Raw genomic sequence first — 23,095 nt, 5'->3', positions numbered from 1 at the left:
CCGGTATCCGATAGCTGATGGGGCGACAAACGTTTCCGTCTCATTAACCCGTACGTCCGTACGGGTACTATACGCATTTTTACAAAATGTTACGGTGATGATTAAGAATACTATAGCGTGGTGTTTATAAATCCTAATTCTAACCACTGACCGCTGTAATTATTTTTTTTTCGCACCCATGAATTTACACAACATCCAATCTCACTAATTTAAGCTGTTTACATCGTATTTGAATATTCACGCCTGATTGCACTCGTCTCTTATGTGTCCGACCAGAAGGAAAAGGGAGAAATGTTTTAATGTTATTTTCTGCTAATTTTGAACCTGTTTTGGAGGTAGATGTCTTCCTAATAGTGTTTCGTATAACATTTCTACTTACACTGAAGTTTGTGAATTGGGCACATCTAGTGCTACTGTGGAACATAATCGTTGACCTTTTGCATGCAGTCAGTGTTTTTGGATTCCTGTTTTTTTTTTTTTAACCAGGAGGAACAACTAATAGCTGCTCAGGTTGAAACAAGATCCTACAAATATTTGTATGTGGTATGCAGTTCAGAGACAGAACGTTGACGGATTCTGTTTGTGTTATTTGCTTAGCTGATGCCATGCTTCACTGTTGTTTGTATGTTCGCCTGTACTAGAGGGCTATTGAGCTTCTCCTCGCTTGTGTTTGCCATGTCTGGGTCCCACATGGGCTGAGGGCTGACGTTCCACCTTGAGGTTCTAGCTGCCCGATGGGAGGTTTGCCTGGTACCAAATCAACAGCCCGCAACCCTTTTAATAATTGATAGACTGATGGACTGATTCCGTTCTTATAACTGTGCATATGTGAGTTTCACAGTTAATTATAATTAAATTGAATTAAATGAATTTATATTTTAACAATGAATATAATTATTTGGAAGCTTCCTTGGCCAGCTGAGAGGTGTCGGACCCTCCGCGTGTGTAATCCAAGGCCTTCCATGGGGAGTCACTTCCGTGACACTCGAGGTCACGGTGCATAGCGACTGGGGAGTCAGTAAATACCAGTGAGTGTCTTTAAAAACATTGCTATGCCTGTACTCACGTCTTTATTTATGTACAGAGTGCATTCGATCTGTAATCAGTTCATTAGCGGCTGCGTTGTGAAGAGAGACGACATCATACTCAATAAACATGGTGACAGTGGTGGCCTAATCGTTAACTTGTAATTGAAAGGTTGCTGGTTCAAATCCCCGATCACCAAAGTACCACTGAGGTACCCTGAGCAAGGTACCGCCCCCAAGCACTGCTCCCTGGGCGCTAAATTAGCTGCCCCCTGCTATGCCTCGATGTCACATGTGGGTTAAACGCAGAGGACACACTTAATTACTGGCTACTATGTGCTGTGGTGTATAAATAATGACAACTAATCACTTTCCCCTTTCCTGTACACGTGTGAAGGGGGCTGATAAGGGGGACGTTTACCATCATCAACTGACAGCGAAACGGACACCGGTCTGCAAAGTGAGGGTCTGCTGCCCCTTCTGCTGTGTGGTGATGCTGTGACCTCGGGGGACAGCAGGGGATTATTCATTATTCCCAGCATTATGAGGTCCCATTGCGGGCAGCAGCTTTGTGAATCGGTAATTTCTGACCCCTCTAATATTTTTAAGCAGCCCAGCTAGAGGGTGGCGTCTTGTCCCTGGTACTCTGACTCTTTGCTGTGCATTAAAGCCTCTCTCTCGCAGGGCGGGGGGCCCAGCTTGCAGAGTGCCTGGGGGGCACAGTGCTTAACGACACAGACCCCTTAACCATAAGTTGCCCCTTGAAGGGCTGAGAGGATGCCAGTGTCCTGCTGGTATTCCCTTGAGTGACGTGCCTCGCCTGCATTGCCCCAGTGAGATATGCAGCCATATTAAATGACAAAGTTGTTATATTTGTTTGAAAGCATTGACTAAGTGGCACAATAATCAGCGATAAAGAGCGATCGTGTCAGTGCCCCGAGGACACCGCTGGGTGGCCATCGTGTCAGTGCCCCGAGGACACCGCTGGGTGGCCATCGTGTCAGTGCCCCAAGGACACCGCTGGGTGGCCATCGTGTCAGTGCCCCAAGGACACCGCTGGGTGGCCATCGTGTCAGTGCCCCGAGGACACCGCTGGGTGGCCATTGTGTCAGTGCCCCGAGGACACCGCTGGGTGGCCATCATGTCAGTGCCCCGAGGACACCGCTGGGTGGCGATCTTGCTCTCTGACACAGTGGCTGCACCTTGCCCTTGGCGGCGAGCACACGGCCCTCCTTGGGAAGTGCCCCTCCCAGTCAGCTGTAGCAGGAACACTGCGGCTCATTGATGCTTTCCTGCAGTATCTAAACTGCAATTGGTTGCACATGAATGGGTGCGTTTCACACAGGTTGCCCCACCACTGCCACAAGGAAGTCATGTGACCCAAGTCATGTGGCCTGGAAAAATGCCATAAGTGTGATCGTCAGGGTAGAGTGCTGTTATTCTGGGCAGGAAATGTAGGACACACAACACCTTTGAGGAATGATGCATGATAGATATTACTGTGTTTGTCTGTGTCTGTGTGACTCTAGGCTTGTTTGCTCCTGGCCCACAAACTGACACATCTGAACTGAATGTTGTTTCTCTAAAGTAAAAAGGTTAAAAAGGCCATAAAAACAGGAAGTGACCTTGTCATGTGCCACTGCTGTCCTCTGTGATTTTTTTTCAAATAAAAACATGAGTCCAGCTCTGAAAGCTGCCATTCTGCTTTGAACTTGTCTGCTTTGAAGTCTGTGTTAATTGTGGGAAGAGGATGGTAATGAGGAAGGAGATTTTCCGGGGGGGGGGGGGGGGGGGGTCGGGTTTTAGGCTGTTTTCCGCCTGCTGCCTGCTTACGTAACACAGCAGACCATCCGGGAAATGTCGCTAAGCTAATAGTGTTTTATGACAGTGCTGCTTTTATTTGTATGAAGAGAGACAATGAAAGGAGAACATTGTTTGTTGCGTGGCTCCTGTGTTGAGCCCATGGCTGGTACCTAAATAACTAAGAGTATTTAGAGTATTTCCAGAGGTTGATGTCTGGGTCGGCTTCCCTGCCATTCAGAAATCCTGATGCAGAAGCTGTTCTTATTACGTTTTCTAAGGTTGATAAGTCAATTTTAGGGTTGTGCCAAAAAAATACCCTTTCTCCCCATTCCTTCTGAATCGACCTTAAACACACAAGCAGATGAGGAGGAGGAGTTGCAGCTGGAGGGGTGTGGCTTGATCTGGGCTCTGTCCAATGAGACTGTTGCCTCACAGAGTGGGTGTGGTTGAGAGCCAGCAGACAGGCTTGCAGCGGAGCGATCCATGCGATTTCCCTGAGCACTGGCGCGGTGGAGAGAGCTTGCGAGAGAGGAATCCGGGAAGAGGAAGGGGGGCGCTGGAGCTGGAGTGGTGCTCCGAAACAAGCTGGAGAGGAAGAGGAGCATGTACGCTTTCCTGGAGAGGTACTGCTGCTAAGCCGGGCTGCTGGCAGAAGGTCCGCTGCTCCACCACTGCTGACAAGGTACTGGCTGCCCTGCCCCCCCCCTCCAATAGCAGGATGGTGTTTATCATTCAGGCATCTGTCGGTTTGCCCCGAGGGGTCTGTCAGCGTTCTGGCTGGGTGGGGGAGGGGGGGGGTCTTTGCAGTGGCAGGTGAGCGACGTGCTGCTTATGCTGTGTACCCCGGTGTCAGTGGTACACAGCCAAGCTGCGTGCGGGAGCCTCTCTGTCCGTCCCCTGGCAGCATCTGTGGGACTCAGGAGGGCTGCACACGAGACGGGGGGCTTGGGGTAGGGGTGGGGGGCACCGGTATCGCTGCCTGACGCAGGAGGAATGTCTGCGTAGGATAACGCGCTGCACAGATCCGTGCGTGTTTCTGTAGGAGGGATCTGTGCCGAGCCTCTGCGGTGCAGTGCTGGGAATCTGTGTGTGTATGTGTGTGTGTGTGTGTGTGGGAGATAACTGTGAATGAAATGACTGCGTTTAGTTCTGTGTAGAGGCAGTGAAGATAAGGACATCCGAAATAGAAACACACACGTACAAATACACAATCTCTCTCTCTGTCTCCCCCCCATCTCTCGGTTCATTCCCATTCAATTCTATTTACCGTATTGACATGGAGAGAGATCCCCCCAGAACCCACTGCTGTCAAAGCAGAGCTTCAAAGAACATAAATATGGTAGAGAAGAGGAGAACTTGCAGACTCCACACCCAACCCCGAGGAGCCGGACACGGGCCCCGCACAGACACCCCCCAGCCCCGAGGAGCCGCACACGGGCCCCGCACAGACACCCCCCAGCCCCGAGGAGCCGGACACGGGCCCCACACAGACACCCCCCAGCCCCGAGGAGCCGCACACGGGCCCCGCACAGACACCCCCCCAGCCCTGTAGAGCCGCACACGGGCCCCGCACAGACACACCCCCCAGCCCTGTAGAGCCGCACACGGGCCCCGCACAGACACACCCCCCAGCCCTGTAGAGCCGCACACGGGCCCCGCACAGACACCCCCCCAGCCCCGAGGAGCCGCACACGGGCCCCGCACAGACAACCCCCCAGCCCTGTGGAGCCGCACACGGGCCCCGCACAGACAACCCCCCCAGCCCTGTAGAGCCGCACACGGGCCCCGCACAGACACCCCCCCAGCCCCGAGGAGCCGCACACGGGCCCCACACAGACACCCCCAGCCCTGTGGAGCCGCACACGGGCCCCGCACAGACACCCCCCCAGCCCCGAGGAGCCGCACACGGGCCCCACACAGACACCCCCCAGCCCTGTGGAGCCGCACACGGGCCCCACACAGACACCCCCCAGCCCTGTGGAGCCGCACACGGGCCCCGCACAGACACCCCCCAGCCCTGTGGAGCCGCACACGGGCCCCACACAGACACCCCCAGCCCTGTGGAGCCGCACACGGGCCCTGCACAGACACCCCCCAGTCCTGTGGAGCCGCACACGGGCCCCACACAGACACCCCCCAGCCCCGAGGAGCCGCACACGGGCCCCACACAGACACCCCCCAGCCCTGTGGAGCCGCACACGGGCCCCGCACAGACACCCCCCAGCCCTGTGGAGCCGCACACGGGCCCCACACAGACACCCCCCAGCCCCGAGGAGCCGCACACGGGCCCCACACAGACACCCCCCAGCCCTGTGGAGCCGCACACGGGCCCCACACAGACACCCCCCCAGCCCTGTGGAGCCGCACACGGGCCCCACACAGACACCCCCAGCCCTGTGGAGCCGCACACGGGCCCCACACAGACACCCCCCAGCCCCGAGGAGCCGCACACGGGCCCCACACAGACACCCCCCAGCCCTGTGGAGCCGCACACGGGCCCCACACAGACACCCCCAGCCCTGTGGAGCCGCACACGGGCCCTGCACAGACACCCCCCAGCCCTGTGGAGCCGCACACGGGCCCCACACAGACACCCCCCAGCTCTGTGGAGCCGCACACGGGCCCCACACAGACACCCCCCAGCCCTGTGGAGCCGCACACGGGCCCCACACAGACACCCCCCAGCCCCGAGGAGCCGCACACGGGCCCCGCACAGACACCCCCCAGCCCCGAGGAGCCGCACACGGGCCCCGCACAGACACCCCCCAGCCCCGAGGAGCCGCACACGGGCCCCACACAGACACGCCCCCAGCCCCGAGGAGCCGCACACGGGCCCCACAGAGACACGCCCCCAGCCCCGAGGAGCCGCACACGGGCCCCGCACAGACACACCCCCAGCCCCGAGGAGCCGCACACGGGCCCCACACAGACACCCCCCAGCCCCGAGGAGCCGCACACGGGCCCCACACAGACACGCCCCCAGCCCCGAGGAGCCGCACACGGGCCCCACACAGACACCCCCCAGCCCCGAGGAGCCGCACACGGGCCCCACACAGACACCCCCCAGCCCCGAGGAGCCGCACACGGGCCCCACACAGACACGCCCCCAGCCCCGAGGAGCCGCACACGGGCCCCACACAGACACCCCCCAGCTCTGTGGAGCCGCACACGGGCCCCACACAGACACCCCCCAGCCCCGAGGAGCCGCACACGGGCCCCACACAGACACCCCCCAGCTCTGTGGAGCCGCACACGGGCCCCACACAGACACCCCCCAGCTCTGTGGAGCCGCACACGGGCCCCACACAGACACCCCCCAGCCCCGAGGAGCCGCACACGGGCCCCACACAGACACCCCCCAGCCCCGAGGAGCCGCACACGGGCCCCGCACAGACACCCCCCAGCTCTGTGGAGCCGCACACGGGCCCCACACAGACACCCCCCCAGCCCCGAGGAGCCGCACACGGGCCCCACACAGACACGCCCCCAGCCCCGAGGAGCCGCACACGGGCCCCGCACAGACACCCCCCAGCTCTGTGGAGCCGCACACGGGCCCCACACAGACACGCCCCCAGCCCCGAGGAGCCGCACACGGGCCCCACACAGACACCCCCCAGCCCCGAGGAGCCGCACACGGGCCCCGCACAGACACCCCCCAGCCCTGTGGAGCCGCACACGGGCCCCGCACAGACACCCCCCAGCTCTGTGGAGCCGCACACGGGCCCCGCACAGACACCCCCCAGCTCTGTGGAGCCGCACACGGGCCCCGCACAGACAACCCCCCAGCCCCGAGGAGCCGCACACGGGCCCCGCACAGACACCCCCCAGCTCTGTGGAGCCGCACACGGGCCCCGCACAGACACCCCCCAGCCCTGTGGAGCCGCACACGGGCCCCGCACAGACACCCCCCCAGCCCTGTGGAGCCGCACACGGGCCCTGCACAGACACCCCCCAGCCCTGTGGAGCCGCACACGGGCCCCACACAGACACCCCCCAGCCCTGTGGAGCCGCACACAGGCCCCGCACAGACACCCCCCAGCCCCGAGGAGCCGCACACGGGCCCCGCACAGACACCCCCCCAGCCCCGAGGAGCCGCACACGGGCCCCGCACAGACAACCCCCCAGCCCTGTGGAGCCGCACACGGGCCCCGCACAGACAACCCCCCCAGCCCTGTAGAGCCGCACACGGGCCCCGCACAGACACCCCCCCAGCCCCGAGGAGCCGCACACGGGCCCCACACAGACACCCCCAGCCCTGTGGAGCCGCACACGGGCCCCGCACAGACACCCCCCCAGCCCCGAGGAGCCGCACACGGGCCCCACACAGACACCCCCCAGCCCTGTGGAGCCGCACACGGGCCCCACACAGACACCCCCCAGCCCTGTGGAGCCGCACACGGGCCCCGCACAGACACCCCCCAGCCCTGTGGAGCCGCACACGGGCCCCACACAGACACCCCCAGCCCTGTGGAGCCGCACACGGGCCCTGCACAGACACCCCCCAGTCCTGTGGAGCCGCACACGGGCCCCACACAGACACCCCCCAGCCCCGAGGAGCCGCACACGGGCCCCACACAGACACCCCCCAGCCCTGTGGAGCCGCACACGGGCCCCGCACAGACACCCCCCAGCCCTGTGGAGCCGCACACGGGCCCCACACAGACACCCCCCAGCCCCGAGGAGCCGCACACGGGCCCCACACAGACACCCCCCAGCCCTGTGGAGCCGCACACGGGCCCCACACAGACACCCCCCAGCCCTGTGGAGCCGCACACGGGCCCCACACAGACACCCCCAGCCCTGTGGAGCCGCACACGGGCCCCACACAGACACCCCCCAGCCCCGAGGAGCCGCACACGGGCCCCACACAGACACCCCCCAGCCCTGTGGAGCCGCACACGGGCCCCACACAGACACCCCCAGCCCTGTGGAGCCGCACACGGGCCCTGCACAGACACCCCCCAGCCCTGTGGAGCCGCACACGGGCCCCACACAGACACCCCCCAGCTCTGTGGAGCCGCACACGGGCCCCACACAGACACCCCCCAGCCCTGTGGAGCCGCACACGGGCCCCACACAGACACCCCCCAGCCCCGAGGAGCCGCACACGGGCCCCGCACAGACACCCCCCAGCCCCGAGGAGCCGCACACGGGCCCCGCACAGACACCCCCCAGCCCCGAGGAGCCGCACACGGGCCCCACACAGACACGCCCCCAGCCCCGAGGAGCCGCACACGGGCCCCACAGAGACACGCCCCCAGCCCCGAGGAGCCGCACACGGGCCCCGCACAGACACACCCCCAGCCCCGAGGAGCCGCACACGGGCCCCACACAGACACCCCCCAGCCCCGAGGAGCCGCACACGGGCCCCACACAGACACGCCCCCAGCCCCGAGGAGCCGCACACGGGCCCCACACAGACACCCCCCAGCCCCGAGGAGCCGCACACGGGCCCCACACAGACACCCCCCAGCCCCGAGGAGCCGCACACGGGCCCCACACAGACACGCCCCCAGCCCCGAGGAGCCGCACACGGGCCCCACACAGACACCCCCCAGCTCTGTGGAGCCGCACACGGGCCCCACACAGACACCCCCCAGCCCCGAGGAGCCGCACACGGGCCCCACACAGACACCCCCCAGCTCTGTGGAGCCGCACACGGGCCCCACACAGACACCCCCCAGCTCTGTGGAGCCGCACACGGGCCCCACACAGACACCCCCCAGCCCCGAGGAGCCGCACACGGGCCCCACACAGACACCCCCCAGCCCCGAGGAGCCGCACACGGGCCCCGCACAGACACCCCCCAGCTCTGTGGAGCCGCACACGGGCCCCACACAGACACCCCCCCAGCCCCGAGGAGCCGCACACGGGCCCCACACAGACACGCCCCCAGCCCCGAGGAGCCGCACACGGGCCCCGCACAGACACCCCCCAGCTCTGTGGAGCCGCACACGGGCCCCACACAGACACGCCCCCAGCCCCGAGGAGCCGCACACGGGCCCCACACAGACACCCCCCAGCCCCGAGGAGCCGCACACGGGCCCCGCACAGACACCCCCCAGCCCTGTGGAGCCGCACACGGGCCCCGCACAGACACCCCCCAGCTCTGTGGAGCCGCACACGGGCCCCGCACAGACACCCCCCAGCTCTGTGGAGCCGCACACGGGCCCCGCACAGACAACCCCCCAGCCCCGAGGAGCCGCACACGGGCCCCGCACAGACACCCCCCAGCTCTGTGGAGCCGCACACGGGCCCCGCACAGACACCCCCCAGCCCTGTGGAGCCGCACACGGGCCCCGCACAGACACCCCCCAGCCCTGTGGAGCCGCACACGGGCCCTGCACAGACACCCCCCAGCCCTGTGGAGCCGCACACGGGCCCCACACAGACACCCCCCAGCCCTGTGGAGCCGCACACAGGCCCCGCACAGACACCCCCCAGCCCCGAGGAGCCGCACACGGGCCCCGCACAGACACCCCCCAGCCCCGAGGAGCCGCACACGGGCCCCGCACAGACACCCCCCAGCCCCGAGGAGCCGCACACGGGCCCCGCACAGACACCCCCCAGCCCTGTGGAGCCGCACACGGGCCCTGCACAGACACGCCCCCACACAGAAGGATTTAGTTTTCTTTATGTAAAATTATACAAAGCAATATCAAATTTCTTTGGGTATGATACCATTCTATTGTTATTATGTGTAGTATGTAGATTTGCTCTTTGATTTTTGTTTTGCTCTCAAGCTCATGTGACACCCTGCTCACGATGAGCTGCCACCCCCTGCTCCCCCCCCCTGCTCACTCTCTCTCTGACCATCACACCCCTCTTTGTGGTTCCAGGTGTTTGTTGGCCTCTTTAGTGTCTGACCGTCACGGGGATTCTGCAGCATTTTCAATGGGCCGCACCCTGACCTGCTGTGTCCTTTGCCCAATGTGTTCCTTGTCTGTGGAAGGTGTAGCTTGGAGTGACTGAGTGCGTCTTTGACCATGTATGCTGCAAGAAGGCTGCATTGCCATGGCAACATCAGCATAGTGAGGGATTCCCGGTGGCGTGTCCAACCCCCACCCCCCCCACCTGCCCCACACACGTCCTTCCACAGAAATCAATGACGGTTGCATCCGGTCGGCGTGGGCGGCTGCGGTGACGTGTCGAGCGACGAGGCATCATATCAGGTGACTGAGCAGCCTGCGATCCAAGCAGCCTGTTACTCTGGGGGGGGGGATGCTGCTATCACCCCTGTCCTCATTTGGGGGGGGGGCTTTGCGGAGAGCTCTGCTCATGATGCAGGGTATGGATTCGGGGGGGGGAGTGGAATAGCAGCCAGGGCTGCTGGGACTGAATCAGGGCAGCGGGGGCCTTACTGCCGATTATAGTGCTTCACTGCCTTCACATATGCGTTAGACATTATGGTCGTGATATTTCATTTTTTTTGTAGGTATCCCAAGAATCATTATTTTTATAGTAAACTTGTGATGGTGGGGGTGGGGGGGGGTAAATGACAACTATTGGCGTTTAACCACAATTAATTATCTGTATTTGTGTAAATGTTTAGTTTAGAGGAGTTTCTGTTTTTTTCTTTCACAAACAAATAAGATGATTCTGTCTGTGGTGAGCAAATAGAGGAAGGATGGATGGGTGGATGGATGGATGGATGGATGATACGAGATTTTTATTTGCCATTTGTGCATAAAACCAACATTCCAGGCACACTGTATGGATGGATGTGTAGAAAAGACTTCAACCAAAAAAATAATAAGCAGGGTGCTACAACAACACAGGTGGAGGTACGAAAATGTTTGAGGTGATGAATCCTGTTTTTACCATATACAGTCTATATACACCATATACAGTCTATATACACCATATACAGTCTATATACACCATATACAGTCTATATACACTATATACACCATATACAGTCTATATACACCATATACAGTCTATATACACTATATACACCATATACAGTCTATATACACCATATACAGTCTATATACACCATATACAGTCTATATACACCATATACAGTCTATATACACCATATACAGTCTATATACACTATATACACCATATACAGTCTATATACACCATATACAGTCTATATACACCATATACAGTCTATATACACTATATACAGTCTATATACACCATATACAGTCTATATACACCATATACATATTGAAGACTGTCGTGTCCCTGTTTGTATTGTGGGATGGATCAGAGCACCTGGAAACACATCAGAGGACTCGGTGAGCCTGGAAACCCTGTTCATGTAGTGCGACAGCACTGCCCCCCCCCCAGTCCTCCAGCAAGGGGGTGACAGCACTGCCCCCCCCCCCAAACAGCTGAGCTGTGTTTAAGTAAGGCTTGTCTCCCTGACAGCTTCGTTAAACATGTCCACAAATGAAAGCCTGTTTCTTGACACGGTGCTGTTTCAGCAGCGAGCAGTTGATGCTTCTCAGGTGATGGACACTGTTCAATCCGCTGCAGCAAACAGAGGTTGTGAGAATCATCATTATGATGCAAATTCCTCACAAGCACACAGACTAGCTATACTTTTCCTGTAGTGTATTTTTTACATTGTTGTCCTTTTGCAGACTGTGTGATAGTGCTTCAGATAAGGTGAGCAGACAAGCACTGTCTGCTGCTCTCCAGTGATGACGAAGTTCTGTCTCAATTCCAGGGAGCTTCTGGCCAGTCCCTGCTCAGCCACACGGGCTTCGAGTTCTGGCCATGGCTGGTTACACACAGTGCATGTGATGTACCTTTTTCCCCAAGCTAGCCTTGGTCCTTAGCCCCGGTTTTCCTACCAAATGATATCGATGCTCCAGTTGCACGCGAAGGTAACTCAAATGTCCTGTCGCCATTGACAGAGAGGAGCCTTTGGCTACCAGCTGTTTGCCACAGCATGTGTTTGGGGCAGCATCCAGGGCGCCCTGAACCCCAACCTGCTCTACCCATGGCGTGTGTTAGGGGCGGCATCCAGGGCGCCCTGAACCCCAACCTGCTCTACCCACAGCATGTGTTTGGGGCGGCATCCAGGGCGCCCTGAACCCCAACCTGCTCTACCTACGGCGTGTGTTTGGGGCAGCATCCAGGGCGCCCTGAACCCCAACCTGCTCTACCCACGGCGTGTGTTTGGGGCAGCATCCAGGGCGCCCTGAACCCCAACCTGCTCTACCCACGGCGTGTGTTAGGGGCAGCATCCAGGCCGCCCTGAACCCCAACCTGCTCTACCCACGGCGTGTGTTTGGGGCGGCATCCAGGGCGTGCAGATTTTCCCTTAGATCCGGGGAGGCTGACAATCCCCTGCTCACCCACCCCCACCCATGACCCGGTCAGGTCTCTTTATTACACTCCTCCACAGCAGTAGCAGGTACTCGTAGGTAACTGTGCACATTGTCGTGCGCTTTAGCTCTGAGTGTGGGCTCTGTTCTCCCCGCCGCCCCCTGGGGGTCTCTCTTTGCTCCTGCAGTCGGCTGATATATATACACCTCTCACCCATTTATCAGCGGAGTTACTGCCGTTTGTGTCTTTTTAAACACTGATGCTCAGGAGAGGAGCTCTGGAGTAAATGCTGAGTGCCTCTGCATCCTGTGATATAACCTGTTCTTAGTCTGGGGTTGTTATTAACTTTGGCCCAGCTTTGGGTTGGGGTTTGTCTGCGGCCCGTGGGCCTGTGCTGCAGTCGAGCTGCGGCCAGATGCAGGGCACAGTGGCCTTTGCCTGAGTCAGCATGATGCACCACCAGTAAACTTCTGATGAATTTCCTCCCATGGGGGCAGAATCTTCAGGAACATCTGCAGACAAAACATAAAGCAGCAGCCTGAGGTCAGGATGTCTGTACTGAGTCAGCAGCGCGGATGGGGTGTCATTGTTGGGGGAGGGCTTCTCCTCTTTGTGTGTGTGTGTGTGTGTGTGTGTGTGTGTGTGTGTGTGTGGGGAGGGGGTGTTGTTACTGACACACGGTGGTCCTGATGGAGGAGGGGGGTTTCTTCTGTGACTCACATTGCCTCCCGCAGGCTGGGATTCATCTGCTCTCCCTGGTTCCATTGTGTCTGTCTATCTCTTCTTCGGCAAAACTGGCATGCATTACAAGTTAGATTAGTGATTTACATCACAGGTAGGTTGCCAGTTCAAGTCCCACAACGGCAGATAGAGACTCTTAAACAGAACTGCTCTGGAAGAAGGCTTTATGGCTGTTGTCTAGCTTAGTGTAATAGGAATCTGAGCCCGTGTGCAGAAGGTTGTGGGTTCAAATCCCATATGTGGAAGCGTAATCGTATCACAGTTGTGCCCTTGAGCAAAGGCCCAGCTGCTGTGGGGGGGCTGGACGCTGCCTGAGCCAGCCGACTGAGCCCAGTCCCCATCTGTATGTATGTGTGTCTTGTGTCTCTTGCAAAGCGTTGCTGTGTTGACTGACTGTGACACACTGTGCCCCTTTTCTCAGGGTCGCCTGCTCCGTGGAGTGAAATTGAGCTATTTCTGACAAGCAGGTTCTCATGCGTTCAGCTACACAAGCCTTTGGCTCCGTGGACCAAACATCCCTCTCAGTTTGTTTATGTGACGGCTGTTGTATAAGATCAGGGCATGTAATCATTTACAAGATTTGCATAATATTTATAACACCATGGCGTTCCTGTTCTTAATCATAGCCATGTGTGCTACGGCACGCTTCCAGTGGCTGAGTCTCCCTCACTGAGCAGGTAGGTGTGATTTAGATGCATTTTCACAGGCTTTCATGCTGTCCTGTTATCATATTAGCTTTCAGTGAGTAACACCGAGCATCGGAGCCCTTCATGGGAGAAAATGGGAATTGTCTCATTTTGAAAGAGCTGCTGTGTTAATTGCTGGGAGTGATTAATTGGCCATTAATAATTAATGAATTAATTACGCTAATTATCAGGAGTCTAAGGCCGTGTATGTAACACAGACCTCTGGCTATGTGTCTGCTCAGTTCCAAGAGACGTCCACGTTAACGGGGATTTCGATGTGTGTCTGCCCTTCATAAAACGCAATAAGGCGCTGGGTTATTTTGCATCATGTGTACTGTAAGAGTGGAGTATTTCCAGGTATTTATTACTGCAAGCCCCCGACACGACAGGTGTTGGATGATCTGTTTGGGTCAAACGTTGTGTGGAGTGCTGACCCTGAGAATGGTTCTGACGATTATCGGAATGGATTCCCTAACCCAACAGGACAGACGTCACAGTCACGTGAGGCGCGCTGAAAGCACGGTGGCATCTCGATTTTAACTTTTGTTATGCGGTTCGCGCAACAAGCTTTTTGTAATGTGACACCAGAAGGCGCCGTAAGGGTGGGGGGCCAGGTGCTGTTTCAATGGGTGTTAGGGGCTTAGATTTCGTGACCTGTGTAGATGGGGAGGTGAGTAACTTGTTATATGGTCACCTGAAGCCCTTGGGACTGACTGCAGACTCCTCTTTTATCTTCATTGGTTGGTGTAGAAGTTCTTTGATACCCACCAGGTGGGACAGATGGAGCCCAGTGTGCTGATAGGACAGTGTGCTGGGAAATCTTGTGGATCTCTCACCAACCAGGAAAGGTTGAGCTATTCCTTAGTCCCAGATGCACTGAGGAGGAATGGTGCTATTTAATCAGTGACTTACTGCTGGCATTTAAATGCCACATATAAGAGGACATGTGTTTGAGTTCTGGGGCGACACAGAGGGCAGCATCCTGAGCCATCATGTCATTCACATGCTGGAAGGACCAGAGCAGTTTTCCCCTGTGGGTTTGGGCTTGAAGTTGTCGTTGGGTCTCTGTTAGTCAACCCCATTATAATGGCATTATAAAGCTCAAGAAGTAGAGCTGGCTGAAAATGAGCCTTCAGAGGAGTTCTGAAGGTCAGCTTGAGGCTGGGGCAGGTAGTGTGAGTGCCCGGGACTGTGGGCGGAGCATCCGCGTGGTCATGATCAGTCTTAGGCGGCAGTGGGCGGTGTGAGTGTCCCGGGACCGTGGGCGGAGCATCCGCGTGGTCATGATCGGCCTTAGGCGGCAGTGGGCGGTGTGAGTGCCCGGGACTGTGGGCGGAGCATCCGCGTGGTCATAATCGGTCTTAGGCGGCAGTGGGCGGTGTGAGTGCCCGGGACTGTGGGCGGAGCATCCGCGTGGTCATAATTGGTCTTAGGCGGCACTGGGTGGTGTGAGTGCCCGGGACTGTGGGCGGAGCATCCGCGTGGTCATAATCAGTCTTAGGCGGCAGTGGATGGTGTGAGTGCCCGGGTCCGTGGGCGGAGCATCCGCGTGGTCATAATCGGTCTTAGGCGGCAGTGGGCGGTGTGAGTGCCCGGGACTGTGGGCGGAGCATCCGCGTGGTCATAATCGGTCTTAGGCGGCAGTGGGCGGTGTGAGTGCCCGGGACTGTGGGCGGAGCATCCGCGTGGTCATAATCGGTCTTAGGCGGCACTGGGTGGTGTAAGTGCCCGGGTCCGTGGGCGGAGCATCCGCGTGGTCATAATCGGTCTTAGGCGGCAGTGGATGGTGTGAGTGCCCGGGTCCGTGGGCGGAGCATCCGCGTGGTCATAATCGGTCTTAGGCGGCAGTGGATGGTGTGAGTGCCCGGGTCCGTGGGCGGAGCATCCGCGTGGTCATAATCGGTCTTAGGCGGCACTGGGTGGTGTAAGTGCCCGGGTCCGTGGGCGGAGCATCCGCGTGGTCATAATCGGTCTTAGGCGGCACTGGGTGGTGTGAGTGCCCGGGACTGTGGGCGGAGCATCCGCGTGGTCATAATCGGTCTTAGGCGGCAGTGGGCGGTGTGAGTGCCCGGGACCGTGGGCGGAGCATCCACGTGGTCATAATTCAAGCCCAAAATAACGAGCCTCAGTAAGGGTGCAGCTCCACTGAGGTCATTCATGCACAGAAGCTGATGAAGGTTAGATTCCTGAGAGCCTGACATGGAGTTACGGATATGATTCCCATGCCTGTCTGCCTGTGCCTTCTGTTCCCATCCACGGCCTTTTATGATTCCTGTCTGAGCCCTTCCTGCCTTTATTCTCCTCTAAAGACTAATGCTTTTTGTTCGGACGAGCAGCGAGCCCTGCTGCTGCTGTCACACCCTAGGGAGCCCCAGGGAGCACAGCGGCTGAGGACCCAACGGTGTTCAGGAAGAGCATAGAGCCTGGCTGGGGGATCCTGCTGCTCGCTGGTCATACACGGAGAGTTGGACCCCCACCAACGTACCACAACAACCCAAGTGGCCAAAGACACAATGAAGGCTCCCCTGCTTGGCAGAGAGTTTTGGCTGGGGGGGGGGAGTCTGGACCCCTTTATTAGCATTTATAAGTAAATGACATGAGTAATGTGACTGGGACATCACAGAAGTGCCCCGAGAAGCCGATACTTGGCTGCCTTGAGTGAGGTGGCTGCTCTGCTCACAGAGAGAGGGGAGAGCTGGTTAAGGGGGTCGGGTGGGGAGCAGAACATTCTGGCTTGGTTCCTTTCTTTGTGAGGCAGCAGTGACTAACAGATGTAGGAGTGGGGTGAGACCCGTCTTAGACGAGCAGCTGGGAATTTCTCGCCTGTGCCAGGGAGGTCATGCTGTAGAACAGACGGCCTGTGTCCGTGCTCCGTGCCCTGTGCTCCGTGCCCTGTGCTCCGTGCCCTGTGCTCCGCGCCCTGTGCTCCGCACTCTGTGCTCCGTACTCTGTGCTCCGCGCCCTGTGCTCCGCGCCCTGTGCTCCGCACTCTGTGCTCCGTACTCTGTGCTCCGCGCCCTGTGCTCCGCGCCCTGTGCTCCGCGCCCTGTGCTCCGCGCCCTGTGCTCCATGCTGCTGCCTCCCCAGGAGCACACTGGCTGCTAGGCTCTTTTGCCTCATTCTGATCAGTGTTTTGGTTTGCTGGCTGAGTCCCTGAAACGCTGGACACCCTTCAGCCCCTGTATCAGTGGGGGATCTTTTACCTGGGGAACAAACCGCTGTCAGCATGATTTTTAAGGCATGATCATCTTGCGTCACTGCAGGATCCTTAGCGTCGTGGTCTGTAAGAGGTACGATCGCAGCCAACATGCTTCAGCATCACAACCGTGAAAAAAGAGCTCAGGATGTCTGACCATGTGATCGGGGGGGGGTGGGGGGGGGGGGGGGGGGGGGGGGGCTGCAGAGCATGACATGTGAAGGAGGAGTAAAGAGTTTGACCAGGGAGCAAGGAAGAAAGTAAGGCTGCTTGGCAGGAGCAGCAAGGGGCGTCCCCATGGTGTCAGAGGCGTGGGATCGGAGGGGTCCGGCCCCATGGTGTCAGAGGCGTGGGATCGGAGGGGTCCGGCCCCATGGTGTCAGAGGCGTGGGATCGGAGGGGTCCGCCGGGGTCCGCCCCCCCTGCTGATGCAGGACTCCTCCCTCGGGCTGCTTGCATACCGTCCCTCTTTGCTGACTGCTGTGTCTCTTGAAGATCAATCTTCTGACCATTAGCTTGCTATTGAGCACCTTTAGGCACAGAAAGGTGGCCGTTGACCTGTGGCTCTGTGCTGCCTTTCTGGAGAGCCGTGATTCACCGGCCCCCAGCCGCCTGTCCCTTTCATTTGTCCCCTTGAACGTCCTGCTGTCTCCGTCCTCCTCTCACTTTGGATCATATATATGTTGCACCCAGTTGTGTCATTAAGTCTGACGTTTCTTGGTGTCTAACTTGAGCTTCGGACACTGGAATCATTGCTCTCCCCCCCAATCCTGTCTTTTATGTTGCTGTCTGAGGGTCCAGTGCCCATCCTCTCTGCTTTTGTACCCCCTGTCTCTCGTGGTTTTGGTTCCTGCTCCCAGTGCCTTAGTCCTTTCCTATATTGCGTGTATTTTAATCAAATTTGAATGTTAGTGTTTTGTCTGCTGCAGTTAAGGTCCTGGCTGGTACTTGGTTTCCCAGCAAACTGCATGGCACAGTGTTAACTGCAAATGTATGAGACTCCTATCCTTGACCTCGTAGGGAGAGTTAACCTCCTCAGCTCTTAGCCAGTTGGCATGATTGTAGGTCGCACTTTGTGATGCTGTGCACTGAGCTTTAGGCCCCGATCAGCATGCCTGGCCCCCCACTCTGACCCACCTCTGCTCCTCTCTCCCCTCCCCAGGGAACTGTAGTTTGACACCAGTAGCCGAGGCGGTGGCAGTGGCGGCGCCCCCCAAAGGCCATGGCCCCCCGCAAGCGTGCCACCCGGGGCTTCTCCTTCATCTTTTGCTGCTTCCAGAACCATGACCACCCGGAGATCACCTACCGGCTGCGGCAGGACAGCGACTCGGCACTGCAGGTGCTGGAGCCTGCCCTGCCCCTGCCGCCCAGTGAGGAGGAGCTCGACGGCATGTTCTCCGAGCTGGTGGTACGTCGCTGGGAGGTGGGGGTGGGGGGGCTGTCTGGCCTGACAATCATTCGCTTGGTGTTTATCTGGGATGTTTCTCATTTGATGACCTACCTCTGTGGTTGGAGGCACAGTGGGCTAAGCCTGTGTGCCTGTAATCAGAAGGTTGCTGGTTCAAACCCAGCCTCAGCATGTCTGCGGCTCCATGAGCAAGGCCCTTAACCCCCAGCTCCCAGGGTGCCCCAAGGCCCTTAATCCCCAGCTCCCAGGGTGCCCCAAGGCCCTTAACCCTCAGCTCCCTGGGCACCCCAAGGCTCTTAACCCCCAGCTCCCTGGGCGCCCCAAGGCCCTTAACCCCCAGCTCCCTGGGCGCCCCAAGGCCCTTAATCCCCAGCTCCCTGGGCGCCCCAAGGCCCTTAACCCCCAGCTCCCTGGGCGCCCCAAGGCCCTTAACCCCCAGCTCCCTGGGCGCCCCAAGGCCCTTAACCCCCAACCACTGTGACTCCTCACTGGTATGGCCTCCCTCCAGTGTGGCTCCTCTCTAGCCTGGCCTCTCTCCTGCTGCCATATTCTCCATTAAAGATCTGCTTTTCCACGTCGGATGCGGGACTCAATGAGGGCAGAGACCGTGCTCGTGTGCAGATTGCTACAGAGCTCTGGGTCTGTTATGGAAGCCCTTTTATACCACACTAGGGCCTTAAATCTGGTGAAAGCTATTTAACTGGCCATCTTGCTGTTGCCTGAACTCACTGCTTAGCTGCAGACTTCGTGGTGCCAGATTGCTGTGTTGCTGTGCTTGTTAGTCAACACTGAAATGAGCTGTGGAGCTGAGAGCTGCTGTTTCTCTGCGAAGAGCAGAGGGTCAGGAATGGGCTGTACAGGCAGACCAGGGAGGTCAGTGAGATGTGAGAATTTAGGTTTGCTTTGATAACACTGCTGGTCCAGTTCTTCATTCTGCCTAATTTCTGCTTAATTTCAGACTGTTTGAACTAGATAAAATTAGCAACGGATCAAACCAGTTTGGTTCTGGTGCTAAAATTGACTCTGAACCAGTTCTTCTTGGCTTGTCAGTTCTGTCCCAGTTGATTGTGAGTTTGCGAGCTGCTGTTGGCAGAGTTGGGTGGTGCTGGATGATGTCCTGTCCTACCGGTGCGGGTGAAGACCCGGGGCAGAGCCGCAGGGCAGTTTCTCCAGTTGCTGTGTGAGGAATTTTTCTTCTTGCATTCCCATAATGCCTCTTCCTGCTCATGCTGGTTCTGCTGGGAACCTGGGGCTCCTTCACTTTATGGCTCCGAGCCCCCCTGCCTCGACTTCAGATCAGAGGCCGACCCCGAACCCCCCTGCCTCGACTGCAGATCAGAGGCCGACCCCGAACCCCCCTGCCTCGACTTCAGATCAGAGGCCGACCCCGAGCCCCCCTGCCTCGGCTGCAGATCAGAGGCCGGCCCCGAGCCCCCCTGCCTCGACTTCAGATCAGAGGCCGACCCCGAACCCCCCTGCCTCGACTGCAGATCAGAGGCCGGCCCCGAGCTCACCTGCCTCGGCTGCAGATCAGAGGCCGGCCCTGAGCCCCCCTGCCTCGACTGCAGATCAGAGGCCGACCCCGAACCCCCCTGCCTCGACTTCAGATCAGAGGCCGGCCCCGAACCCCCCTGCCTCGACTGCAGATCAGAGGCCGGCCCCGAGCCCCCCTGCCTCGACTGCAGATCAGAGGCCGACCCCGAACCCCCCTGCCTCGACTTCAGATCAGAGGCCGGCCCCGAGCCCCCCTGCCTCGACTGCAGATCAGAGGCCGGCCCCGAGCTCACCTGCCTCGGCTGCAGATCAGAGGCCGGCCCCGAGCCCCCCTGCCTCAACTGCAGATCAGAGGCCGGCCCCGAGCTCACCTGCCTCGGCTGCAGATCAGAGGCCGACCCCGAACCCCCCTGCCTCGACTTCAGATCAGAGGCCGACCCCGAGCCCCCCTGCCTCGACTGCAGATCAGAGGCCGGCCCGGGGCTCGCCTGCCTCAGCAGCTCAGTAGTTCCCTGGCAGCTCCTACAAACTCATTTTTTTTTAACAAAGTTCCTTAGGGGTTCGCTGCCAAGCTGAATGGACACGTCTCCTGTGAACATTAAAGTCTAAACCCCGGTCAGTTCTGTGTCATTCACTGTAGTTCCATGCATGCTAACTCTGCTGGCTGACATGCAGAGTGCATTGTCACACCCCCCCACCCCCCCACCTTCAGCACCAGGGACGGATTACAGACCGGGCCAGCGGGGCCGCTGCCCAGGGGCCCTTGGTGTGCAGGGGGCCCGTGGGGCCCCTAGCCCAAAACAATTTGCAACGCTTATCAACAATGTATTTTCGTTTGTCTATTTTAGAGGGCCTACATTCTTTGATCCTCTGCCTACAAGGGCCCCTGACCCTATAGGGAGGGCGTTTGGCTGCCAAGGGCCCTTGAATTGTGGTGGTGGTGGTGGTGGTGGGGGGGACGTTTTGTCCAGGGGCCCACACAACCCATAATCCGTCCCTGTTCAGCACTACATGTGTTCCTCTGTCTCAGAGCATCACAGCCATGCTGCTGTTCAGAAAGTTGGGGCCCCTTAAAGTTCTGACCCCAGAAGGTGGGGCTCACCTCCAGTGGCTCTGGCAACCACGGCCCTAAAGCTGGTGAGCTGCCTTGGCATTTGGCAATAGGTGTTCCCCCCGTACAGGTTATCTCTCAGTGCACCCATCGACAGACAGGAAGCAGAGTGCTGGAAAATCGGCCAGACAGGAAGTGAGCCGGGTGCTGCTTCCTGTGGCATTTGTCACAGTGCAATGGGTAGAAATGAGTCTGTCCTTAGTGGGTAAAGAGAGGAAATAAGTCATAAATGAATGAGAAAGTGGGATACTGGGATGGGGTAGACGATTCTTGCTGGGATGGGGGAGGTGATTTCTGCTGGCTTGCAGGGGCGTTAAAGCGAAGCTCCACACAGGTGTCACCTACAGTATGAAGCCCGAACAGGAGAACCTGCTCCTGTAATAACATGTTATAGCCATTACAGTAATTGGCGAGTGTGTTATGCTCATACAGTATGGAGCCTGTGATGGACTGTAGTCCTGTACAGAATGAATCCCAGCCTTATGCCATGTGCTGTATGACACAGTCTCCAGTACCCTCCAGAGTCCAGAGTCCAGAGTCCTGCCCAGGATAGACACTTGGATGGATGGATGGATGGATGGTGGGTCTCTTGGACTTCTGGCTGGCATCTGTGTAGCTGACTATCTAGTGAGTCTTTCCCTTCGGCTGATGTTGTGCTCTGCAGCCCCAGATGCAGGGCGGCACTTTGCTCCTCTGCAGCCCCAGATGCAGGGCGGCACTTTGCTCCTCTGCAGCCCCAGATGCAGGGCGGCACTTTGCTCCTCTGCAGCCCCAGATGCAGGGCGGCACTTTGCTCCTCTGCAGCCCCAGATGCAGGGCGGCACTTTGCTCCTCTGCAGCCCCAGATGCAGGGCGGCACTTTGCTCCTCTGCAGCCCCAGATGCAGGGCGGCACTTTGCTCCTCTGCAGCCCCAGATGCAGGGCGGCACTTTGCTCCTCTGCCAGTCCCAGTTGGTCACCGACTTCGTTTTGCACATTTATGTCTATTAAATCATGTCGTGTGCTACCAGAAATTGAAAATTTCCGGAACTATCATGTTGCACCGAAGGCTGGTTTGTGGTTATGCACAAACAATGGTTGATTCCCATCTTCTGTCACTGCAAAAATGCAGCAAATATTTAGTTAAAAATATTAGTTAGTAATGCTTTGTAATGTAGCTAGGTGATGTTTCATAAAGAGAATGTTTTTACTAATGCTAACTTAAGTTACACGGCCATCATTTGTGGAATCGCCCTGTGTTATTCCTGTTGTTTTTAACTGGTGGAAATAGGAGCCGGTTCTCAGGTCGTGTCACGGTACCACTGGAGAAGCGGCTCTCAGTCAGCACCGGCACCAGTATGGCACAGCTGTAGTGAAAAAGCTGTACTAAAGGTCACCCAGAGTCTTGACAAAGACGTTCCTCAAATTCCCGAAGTGACGGTGAGCTGGGATCTGGTGGCCATAATGAAGGAATGGGGAGCGAGATGTTTGTCTTTGAATTTCTTACCGGGTACAAAATTTATCCCTGCTGTTTGACTTGCGTGTGATTGGTCCACTGGGAGAGAATTAATTAAGCCAAATTATTTCATTTTTTTCATCCGCCTTAAGTTGTACGTAAGTGTGTGTTGAGCGGCATTGTGGAGCTGCGAGGTCGGCTTCACGGAGGGCAATGGAAAAGATTCATGCCGTCGATTGAGCAGTGAGATTCACTATAGCCACACCAACAGGGTGATGTGGGCCAGAGTGATGTGGATGTGGGTCAGAGTGATGTGGAAATCCTTTAGGCTGTGTGGCAGCAGTCATGTAGACATTTAGTCACAAAACAATCAAAAAATGTCACTGTATTTTCTGGGTAATCGCTGTGCTCCATCCAACAGGGCCAGCTGGATCCTCCCCCCAAAGATATTTTTCTTTCTTTCGTGTCCCTCCCACCTCGCAGGATGAGCTGGACCTCACAGAGAAGCACAGGGAGGCCATGTTTGCCCTCCCCACGGAGAAGAAGTGGCAGATATACTGCAGCAAGAAGAAGGTGAGTGTGTTTCTTGCCACTGGGAGGGGGGGGTGCGGCACCGGCGAGTTTGTGGAGGATGTCCTGTCCTTTGCATCGGGGGTGGGGGGGGGTGGATGGACCCAGTGCAGGAGAGAGGCACAGCTGCCTGAGCTCCAGACGCTCCCTAAAACTTTTTAAGCAAGACGACATCTCTGTTATCCTACACCCAGCCCCCACACACCCCAGTGAAAGAGTTAATGGGATTTGTACTGAGATTCCAGGGGTGTGAATTCCTTAGGAACAGAGAAGTTGGAGGGTGAGTCAGGCGTCCTGAGCAGGGCAATAGACTCTACGACTCTGCCTGGGCGTCAGGT

The 23,095-nt window shown here is 58.0% G+C and overlaps 1 protein-coding gene across 1 annotated transcript in view; it reads left to right on the top strand.

Moving 5' to 3' along the window:
* The first annotated feature begins 3,290 nt into the window (after positions 1 to 3,290).
* The window catches only part of LOC125714354 (disheveled-associated activator of morphogenesis 1-like), a 49,085-nt gene continuing 29,280 nt past the window's right edge, over positions 3,291 to 23,095 (top strand). Inside the window, 3 exon segments of the mRNA XM_048984880.1 lie at positions 3,291 to 3,510; positions 17,902 to 18,147; positions 22,671 to 22,760. Of these exon segments, the coding sequence (XP_048840837.1) occupies positions 17,962 to 18,147; positions 22,671 to 22,760 (276 nt within the window). The 5' untranslated portion in view covers positions 3,291 to 3,510; positions 17,902 to 17,961.

This window comes from Brienomyrus brachyistius, chromosome 19 (assembly GCF_023856365.1).
Source record: "Brienomyrus brachyistius isolate T26 chromosome 19, BBRACH_0.4, whole genome shotgun sequence".
In the NCBI taxonomy this organism is placed as follows: Eukaryota; Metazoa; Chordata; class Actinopteri; order Osteoglossiformes; family Mormyridae; genus Brienomyrus; species Brienomyrus brachyistius.
This window is presented reverse-complemented; position numbering and strand designations above follow the sequence as displayed.